The sequence below is a fragment of the Nematolebias whitei genome, chromosome 22, assembly GCF_014905685.2.
Source record: "Nematolebias whitei isolate Nwh7 chromosome 22, NemWhi1, whole genome shotgun sequence".
In the NCBI taxonomy this organism is placed as follows: Eukaryota; Metazoa; Chordata; class Actinopteri; order Cyprinodontiformes; family Rivulidae; genus Nematolebias; species Nematolebias whitei.
The window spans coordinates 13970911-13981130 of NC_056519.1; the positions used below are offsets into that span (position 1 = coordinate 13970911).

The 10220-nt window shown below is 39.5% G+C and overlaps 1 protein-coding gene across 1 annotated transcript in view; it reads left to right on the plus strand.

Annotated features, from left to right (window-relative positions):
• LOC119428491 (hepatocyte growth factor-like) overlaps positions 1-9897 on the plus strand; it is a 26405-nt gene extending 16508 nt beyond the window's left edge. Inside the window, exons 6-16 of the mRNA XM_037696173.1 lie at positions 484-655; positions 823-956; positions 3351-3444; positions 4507-4646; positions 5815-5847; positions 6072-6180; positions 7892-7966; positions 8290-8427; positions 9222-9328; positions 9437-9570; positions 9660-9897. Coding sequence (XP_037552101.1) covers positions 484-655; positions 823-956; positions 3351-3444; positions 4507-4646; positions 5815-5847; positions 6072-6180; positions 7892-7966; positions 8290-8427; positions 9222-9328; positions 9437-9570; positions 9660-9836 — 1313 coding nt within the window. The 3' untranslated portion in view covers positions 9837-9897. The remainder of the gene's footprint in view (positions 1-483; positions 656-822; positions 957-3350; positions 3445-4506; positions 4647-5814; positions 5848-6071; positions 6181-7891; positions 7967-8289; positions 8428-9221; positions 9329-9436; positions 9571-9659) is intronic.
• The last annotated feature ends 323 nt before the right edge of the window (positions 9898-10220 follow it).

The following is a 10220-nucleotide window of genomic DNA, read 5'->3' on the forward strand; positions in this document are numbered from 1 at the left end:
TATTAGTATTACTATTCCTAATTCGCAGTTTTTCACTTATCGCGGGGTTTTTGGGTACGGATCCCCCACGATAAACGAGGGACTACTGCACTCCCTTCCTTTTCATCATACAATGATCTTCGTTTTCAACTTTGGTGTGAAAGATGGTGTGTGGTTTGCATTCCTTTAAGAAATGCTAGTCTTTTATTTCCTTTTTAATCTAACCCTTTTGTTGTAGGCAAGTTAAATAACTTGTGGAAATCCCTTTTGTGCAAGAATGCGTGCACCGGTGTTATGAGTACACAGAGTTTCCTATCGCCTTAGCAGCACAGTGGGTGGAGAGCTACTGTTTTTGATCATCTGTCTAGGTTAAACATGACACATTCTTTTGAGGATTATCATCTCCCTCCTTCTCTCCCTCCCTCATTCCTTCATTCAATATTTGCTAGCGACTTCCTTCTCATGCTTCTGCTTCAATAACAATATCCCCCCGCCTCCTTGCAGACTCTGACACCAGTGAGGACTTTGATGTCAACGCAACAATGTCCTGCGTCCAAGGAGAGGGCACAAATTACAGAGGAACGATGAATGTGACTCCAGAGGGTGTGACATGTCAGCGCTGGGACTCCCAGTTTCCCCATAACCACTCTTTTCTTCCTCAGAACTTCAAGTGCAAGTGAGTGATGCTTGTTATGTAGCTACAGACACGACTTGGAGACTATTTGTTTGTTCTGTGCATTTTACAATCAATAAAGGGGAAGTAATGACACTGAATAGGTTTGTTTGCAAACAATACAGCCATCAGGCTTATCATTTAAATTGTAGCTTGTGTGTGTGTTATAGAGACCTCCAGGAGAATTACTGCCGCAACCCTGATGGTGCAGATTACCCATGGTGCTTCACCACAGACCCTAATTTGAGGATCGCCAAGTGCACTCATATCTCCAGATGTGATGCAGAGGACACACAAAAAATAGGTAAAAAGCTCTAAAACTTAATTTTCAGTCAAATATTTTATAGCACATGCCTAAAAATATTTATGAATAATAAGCAAGTACTTGGTGCTTGCAGGTTTGGGAGCACTTTAATTTTACATTTTTGCCTAAATATATGATAAAAAATTCTAAAAATAAAGACGATCAATAAAAAAAAAGTAAGATGAAAGGATATTCTGAATATTCTTGGAAAAACCTTTAAGTCCTACAGTTTGAAAAAGTGAAAAATGTGTTTTGAGACATTACAGCGTCATCGTATGGATTTTTATGGGTTTATTTTAAATTAGGGTCAGGACTTTTTTCTTAAACTCTTGTCATGCACTTTGTCATTTATCTGTTGTGAAATTTGTTTCTTTTGAGTAACTTTGAGATATTTACAGTATAATGTATCTTGCAAATTAAGACACCACTTGCTTTTTGTTTTAACCTTTGTTGGGTGATCACTGGTATAAGGTACAAGTATAATCTGACCACAGGTTAGTAGAGTCCAGTCTCTGTGGTTTTAACCCTTTTTCTGAAAGATGAACAGCAACAGTTCTTCTGAAAAATCATCCTTTTTTTGTATACTGTTTTTAGCATGGGTGCATCAAGTAAAAACTAGATAAATTGCATTTCCTGTGAAAATGCAGTGTAAATGTTTTTTGCTGAAAACAGCTGAAAGTAGCAAAAAACTTGCTGAAATGTAGCTAAAATGGAAGAACAAGCCTAAGTTGGCAGAAGCAAGCAGAAAAAAACGCACATTTGCTGAATTTGGTTTAAATAAGCAGAAATGAGCACAAAAAATAGTAAATTGCCTAAAAAAAGCTGAAATTATTTTTTAAAAAAGGCTGAAAATTAGCTGAAAGAAGTTTAAAATACCAGAAAAAATTGGAGAGAACAGAGCACAGTTGTGCCCAGTTAGACTGACAGAAGAAGAAATGAGCACAAAATAGTAGAAATTACCTGAAAAATGCAGAGATTTGCATAAAACAGCCAAATAGTAGTTAAAAAGGCAGAAAAAAGCTTAAATTACCAGAAGGAAGTGGAGAGAGCACATTTTTGCTGAATTAGGCTGAAAAAAATTTTGAAATGAGTGCAAAAAGGTGGATTTAGCTGAAAATGGCATAAAAACAGCTAAATAGAAGCTGAATTAGCCAAAAAAGCTTAAACTAGCAGAAATAAGCTGAAAGGAGCATAACAAGCTGAAATTAGCAGAAAGAAGTTAGAAGCACAAAAATGTAGTTAGCGGAAAGAATCTGAAGGGCACACACAACAGCTGAAAGAACGGCTGAAAGTAGCTGAATTTTTTTTTTTTTACATTTGCACAAGGAAGCTGAAAGAAGCTGGACCAGAACAAAATATGAAAGGAGCAGTAAAAGGTTTTAAACAGATCTAAAGATTTGAATGATGCAAAAAATGAGCTCAATTTATTTCCTATGAGGAAAAAAGTGGCAGAAAAGGCTAAATATTTCAAAAAGCTAAAGTTGCACTAATAACAAAAGTCACAGCACCCCTCTCCTGAATGAGCTGAACATTTTGATATATGATTTGTTGAAATAGCACAAAAACTGTGGAACGAGAAAGATGCTGAAAAACAGTAAAATGGATCACAATAGTGTGAATGCTTCATAAACGTTCGCACGTGTATGTTCTAGATATACAAACGTAGACTTAGCTAACAAGGTTTCATTTGAAGTTAGCGGTTTCCCTTTAGGATCGTTTATTCCAAAGTAGTGGCAGTTTTCTATTTAAACCCTTAAATTAAAAAAAAAAAAAAAAAATCCCAAAATGTCACAAATGGGACTATTTTTAAGAGCAGCAGTGTCGAGTAAAAAAAAAAAAAAAAACCTCTTGTAAACAGTTTAGGAATTACTACATTGTGTCTTGCAAAGCACAATTCAAATACTGAAGCGCAGATGTTTGCAAAGACATGTCATGCCTTTGCAAAGTGCAATTACACAGACATTTTCTATATTGCTCTCACAGGACTGAACCACTTGGCAGTGAGCTGCCCAATGCATTCCACAAAAACACAAAAGGCTTTGGCAACTGTGCTCACTGTCAATTCCCATGTTTCTTTGCTTTACATTTCAGAAGACCACACATGTCTGTTACTGCAGGCCGTCTGTTTGTACAGTTTAAGAATGAACATACTGAAGTTTAAATGTTCATTACATTTTAGAGCCAACCTTTACACAAAGTGTCATCGACTCAGTTGATTCAAACCACAAGGAAAACACTGACACACATTTTTAGTTTGTTTCTGCAAGTGCATAAACGTGTTTTTAAGCATGCCTACTAACTGAAAGAATTCGGGTGTTTTGAGGAACTGCTGGCCCAGTTATCTGTGGCACCTGTAAGATTTTCTACAATAACTTTTTTCCACTTTTTCCCCAGAGTGTTACGAAGACATTGGAGAGACGTACTGGGGCTCATTGTCCATAACTCGATCAGGGATTCCCTGTGCAAACTGGTCACATCACATAAACAGGTAACAAAGTAAAGTGCACTTCAAAACCCTGAAGCTTTGTTTTTCTGGAGAGAATTACTTCTTTTTTTTAGCTCAGTAGATGCTTGTTGACAGTTTAGCTTCCATTGCCTCATAAACAATGCTTTTATACTGATGAAGCTAAGCTGTGAAAACAAACGGTGAAAGGAAATCAGGGGTTCCTCAGGGGTCAACACCAGGCCCACTTATTATTCATCCGATGAGAGGGAACCCTTGGGTGTTTTCTAAGTGACCCACCCTGACAGTGAAGTTGCCCACTCTAAAGCTGTTACTTTATGCTGAATTCAGGCTGTTGGATTTAGTTAATTTATAAGAATTTTAAAAGCCAGAATTGCACAGACAGATGGACATGTTACAGAGATGACCCCTGACCCCAGGAAGTGCTTTCTGAGGAGAGCAGATCAAAGCCAATCAGCTCCCTCGCATAGACTGCAGCCAGCGAGTCTACCCTGCTCAAGGTTAAGGGTCATCCCAGGGAAAACTGCCGAGAGCTACAGCTTGTTTAACATTCTCCTGGGAAGTGGAATTATCTTCACCCCCTGACAAATTGTTGCCCCTCGCTTGGCGTGATTTTTGCGCCTGTGTGTCCAAACTCCTACCCAGTAATTACTTTTCAGGGATATTTTGGATATTTGAGAAGATTACATTTAATTCTTGTACAGCCAAGTTGCAGGACACACGATTAGATGTGAATTCCTACCAATCGAGAGCACAACCAAATTGTTCCATGGAGGATGTGGCTCCTGTTGGTCTGAGCCCGGCTGAATGCTTAGACTGCATACTTTTGTACTCCCCTGAGCACTCTTCTGAAAACTCTGTTTTCTTCTGTGTGCTCTGTGCAGCTACTGCACAGGATTCATTGCACCATAGGATAGCCAGAGTCCAACTTTGCACATATATTATCATTACTTAAATTGTGAAGGCACTGCGTGTGCCACTCAGTGCACACACTTGGTTGTTTTCAGAGTGTTAAATGTTTAAGTTCTAAAACGGTGCACACAATAACAAATGGAATATGAGAATCTGTATTTGTGTGTTTTACAGTGAGGATTCTCACTCTACAGTATCCCATGTAGGGCTGGAAATAAACTACTGCCGGAACCCAGATCGAGACAAACACGGCCCCTGGTGCTACACGAGTCCAAATAACCGCCTGGTCTGGGACTACTGCAAACTGAAGCAATGTGAGTGACTGAAATAATATTTACCCTGTAAAATCCATATCTGGAAGTAGATATTGGCTGTGTTTGTGTTTGCAAAAGTAAAGGTACTATGAATTATGCACCTGCTGTTGAGCTTTCAGGTGGTCAGTAAATGTGCAGCAAGCTCAAACATCAACAGCTGTAAAAAAAAACATGTATCCAGGCTCTCCAAGCTCACAGTGGCATAATTATTTGCAAGCGTTACAGATGTTAGACATATTTTGTTGCCAGAGACAGAACTGAGCTAACTTTATAATGATATTTTATGTCTTTATGCTAATGTAAGGTAACTGGAAGTTAAACTTTAAATATATGTACAAGTGTTGGTGATTAGTACTAATAGTTAGCCACCCTTCCAGGTGGTGTTAAACACATTTTGTTGCCATAGATGAAGCCGAGCTGGCTTTTTTCCTTTGTTCCTGTCTTTATGCCGTCTATCCTTATGCAATCTGTTTTTATGCTAAGCTAGGCTAATAAGTTAATTGAAAGAGCATTCATCCTCTCTTGCTTTATAGTTATTTTTAGTTATGTTTAATTTTTTATCTGACATTTGGAAAGTAGTATTTCATAAGCTGTTTTATTCTGTTCAGACCATTTAAATGGGACTGACTAAAAGACTGTACTGGTGTTTATGTATGGGCATGGAACAAGAATAAAACAGTTTAGCTTTACAGCCTTCAATGACCTCAGAGAAGTACGACAAAAACAGTTCTTTTCCACATCTTGCTTGGTGGCTTATGTGATCTGTTAGCTGTGGTTTTGTTCAATTGGCAGATAATACACAATACTCAAACGGCAAACAGATGCGGGATTCTGCTGCCAGTATTATATTTGCGGGGGGAAAAAATATGCTGCCTGCTGCACTCAACATTTTTTTTGGCTGTTTACAATCTTACTACACTGAAGAGCCTCTTATGAATGGCTGCATAATGATTTCTGTAATGCAAAACATGTCCCGAATGAAGTTCTTAGGGCTTGAGCAAATTTATCTGCAGTGGCTGCTGTCAGAGCCTTGAATTATTCAGAATCAAAGTCCTTTACAAAGTCTAAAACATGTTGTTGGCTCCAGGGGTTCGTTTTTGTGTGTCGGTCAATTTCCTGCTGATGTGAGGCCTATTCTAATGATTGTGCCTTGATTTATCTTTATCAGGTGAATCAGCAACAACAACTCCCCAACCAAACCGTAAGTATCCGTTTTACTCATCTGGCGTTTCCCAGACCAGTCCTCCTTCTTGTCTTGCTATCTCTGATCTCCTCCCTTTTCCTTTTTACTCTTTATATCCTTCTGTTGCCTATACTTGGCTAACATCATTTTTATAGTTGGCTTTTGAAGTTAAAAATCCACATTTTTATCATTGAATTGCCCAAATGTTGTACGTGGTTTATCAAAATGTCTTCTTTTCTTAGATCCAGCCAGGCCCAAGATATCCTGCTTTGTGCATATAAACACCAGAATAGTTGGAGGACATCAGGTACGAGGTACTGATGGCAGCTGGGTTGTAAGCATCCAAAGGGAGTAAGTTATCTCTTTTTGTTATAAAATATTGCTATACAGGTGCTGGTCATAAAATTAGAAGATAATGAAAAAGTTGATTTTATTTCAGTAATCCCATTCAAAAAGTGAAACTTGTATATTATATTCATTCATTACACACAGACTGATATATTTCAAATGTTTATTTCTTTTAATGCTGATGATTATAACTGACAACTGACAACTGAAAACCCCAAATTCAGTATCTCAGAATATTAGAATATTGTGAAAAGGTTTAATATTGAAGACACCTGGTGCCACACGCTAATCAGCTAATTAACTCAGAACACTTGCAAAGGCCTTTAAATGGTCTCAGTCTAGTTCTGTAGGCTACACAATCATGGGGGAGAATGCTGACTTGACAGATGTCTAAAAGACGACCATTGACACCTTGCACAAGGAAGGAAAGACACAAAAGATCATTGCTAAAGAGGCTGGCTGTTCACAGAGCTCTGTGTCCAAGCACAATAATAGAGAGGTGAAGAGAAGGAAAAGATGTGGTAGAAAAAAAGTGTACAAGCATTAGGGATAACCACACCCTGGAGAGTATGATGAGGGGGAGATTCACAAAGAGTGGACTGCAGCTGGAGTCAGTGCTTCAAGAACCACCATGCACAGACGTATGCAAGACATGGGTTTCAGCTGTCACATTCCTTATGTCAAGCCATTCTTGAACAAGAGAGCGTCAGAAGTGTCTCGCCTGGGCTAAAGACAAAAAGGACTGGACTGCTGCTGAGTGGTCTAAAGTTATTTTCTCTGATTAAAGTAAATTTTGCATTTCCTTTGGAAATCAAGGCCCCAGAGTCAGGGGGAAGAGAGGAGAGGCACAGAATCCATGTTGCTTGACGTTCAGTGTAAAGTTTCCACAGTCAGTGATGGTTTGGGGTGCCATGTCATCTGCTGGTGTTGGTCCACTGTGTTTTCTGAGGTCCAAGGTCAACACAGCCGTCTACCAGGAAGTTTTAGAGCACTTCATGCTTCCTGCTGCTGACCAACTTTATGGAGATGCAGATTTCATTTTCCAACAGGACTTGGCAGCTGCACACAGTGCCAAAGTTACCAGTATCTGGTTTAAGGACCATGGTATCCCTGTTCTTAATTGGCCAGCAAACTTGCCTGACCTTAACCCCATAGAAAATCTACGGGGTATTATGAAGAGGAAGATGTGATACACCAGACCCAACTATTCAGAAGAGCTGAAGGCCACTATCAGAGCAACCTGGGCTCTCAACACCTGAGCAGTGCCACAGACTGATCAACTCCATGCCACGCGACATTGCTGCAGTTATCCAGGCAAAAGGAGCAACAACTAAGTATTGAGTGATGTACATGCTCATACTTTTCATGTTCATACTTTTCAGTTGGCCAACATTTCTAAAAATCTGTTTTTTTTTTTTAATTGGTCTTGAGTAATATTCAACTTTTCTGAGATACTGAATTTTGGGGTTTTCATTGGTTGTCAGTTATAATCGTAAACATTAAAAGAAATAAACATTTGAAATACATCAGTCTGTGTGTAATGAATGAATATAATATGAAAGTTTCACTTTTTGAATGGAATTACTGAAATAAATCAACTTTTTTATGATATTCTAATTTTATGACCAGCACCTGTATATGTTTATATTTATATACATTCTACATTTATGATAAGCTTGGTGCTGACTGAAAATATCTTTATTCTTTTCTTTAGGAACGTTCATTTGTGTGGTGGCTCTCTGATCAGAGAGGATTGGGTTTTGACAGACCAGCAGTGCTTTACATCCTGGTAATATTCAATCATATGGTACTTTTTGTAAATGTTCCTCTGAAGCATGTTTCTGTGTAACTACATTCTCTTTATATCTCTTTAAAGCATGCTTATGTCTTTTTTTTTATGTTTTATTCAAACGTTTACCTTCCAGATACCTAAAGGCCGTATTTTGATGAAACAATAAGTGACTAACTGCATGCCAGTCAGTGACATCTTTAGTGTTTGAAAGTTAGGCTGCACTGTCGGTGAAAAGACTCGCGTTCTGCCTCCTAACTTCCCTCGTTCATTGGTTGTTTAGTTCAACTTTTGAAAGTTGCGTCTCACTGTTGCGAATGCAGCGTTCCAGATCTGAAGGATTACAGCGTGCAGGCTGGGCTGCGTCACCTTAACGAGTCGTCACGGCGTCCAAGATTGCGGATTTCTCACCTGATCTGCGGCCCAGAGGGATCCAATCTAGTTATGTTGAAGCTAGTAGAGTAAGTACCCAAACGCTTTAAAAGTTTTCCCTGAATTCAAGTTCTTGGTGTTAGAGCACAAACTGTTCTACCATATCAACTACCGTAATTTCCGGACTATAAGCTGCTACTTTTTTCACACACTTTGAACACCGCAGCTCATACAATGCTGTGGCTAATTTATTATTGCAGATTTTATTTTTGACGGGCTAACAAGCTTCATGCCGCCAAAACATTTAGCCTCATCACACCCGGGTGCTCACAAAGCTGCTCAAAGCACGTCTCTCTTGGGGGTTGGGTCCTTGTGACTCAGTGAGACTACCTGTATAACTAAAGGTTAAAAAAAGAAAATCTGACCAATGAACTTACCAAATTGGGAGGGAGGGAAACTCCCATTCTCCCCTCCCCGTTGTGCCCCGAGGGAGGGGGGAAACATGATGAAGAGAACAGCACAAGCTCATGGGTGCAGTGTGCAGTGTATGTGGTGCGCAGGAGAAAGATGAAGCTAGCACTCAATGACTTCCTGGTAGTATCTCATGTTACAACGTGGACACCCACGGCTTATACATAAGTGCGGCCTATATATGTACAAATTTTAATTTTTTTTATTTAGTGGGCGCGGCTTATATTCAGGTGCACTCATTAGTCTGGAAATTACGGTACTGTTGGTGTCCTTTTTAAAATTATTCTCTTTTTAAAGGAACAGATTTAAGGTTTTTCTAGTTTGTTCTATAATGTTTTTCATAAATCAAAGCAAAGAAAGAGTCAGTTTTGCAGTGTTGACTCATTTTATGGCTGTGAATTGTTTGTTCCAGCCCCGCCCCTGTGTCGGAGGGCGCCTCTACAATTCATCTTCCCGTGAAAGAGTGTCACATCGCTGAAGGCACCAACTGCACCATGTACGGATGGGGGGAAACTAAAAGTACTGCCTTCATCCACTCACAAGCCAAAAACACTTTTTATAATTAGAACTATGTAACTGAAAGTATTTTGGTGATTTATTTATATTTTTGCATTGTCTTTTGTTCAGACACGGGTCATGATGAAGCCCTGAACACTGTGACCATGCCGATGGTCAACAACGACATATGCTCACAAATAAAGGGGGACACAGGGGACAGCAGGATATGTGCTGGTGGAAGGATTGGGGAAGGTGTGTGCGATGTAAGTATCTTATTTTTTGCACTTGCTGCTGACGTTGGCTGTACTTAAAGCGTGGCTCCAGAATCTAATCTCCCAATATTTTCTTGCAGAGAGACTATGGAGGTCCGTTGGTTTGCCAGGAGCACGAGCGCAAAGTTATCATTGGTGTGAGCATCCAAAGGACAAAATGCGCCTCGTCGCAGCCCGCCCTTTTTGTTAACGTTGCGTTCTATTCAGAGTGGATTTACAAAGTGTTTAAACTTTATCCTACCTTGGAGAGGAAGTGATGATTTGGGCTGCAGCACATCTAAAGAGCAGCTGCAGGACATGCCAAAGAAGAGGTAACAAAGACCTTTGCAGTTGGGAGCTAACCAAAGTGGAAAATCACGTTGAGGCTGGATGTACCAAATGGAATATTAGCGCTTTAAGAACGAGGAGATCTGTCTAAACTGCATCGACTCGATTTTTACAACCAAAGTCTCGGGCACATGGATGGTGTTTTGACTTGTTCAGAACTTCTGAAGCCTTAAAAGCAAAGACGACAAAAGAGACATTTGTGAATCAGTATTATCTCCTGGAATGTACTTGAACCCCGTTCCAAAGAGGCTACCAGTTTTCCTCTTTGACTGGGACTTACTTTTGTTCTTTTAATTTGTTTAGCTGGTCTACAA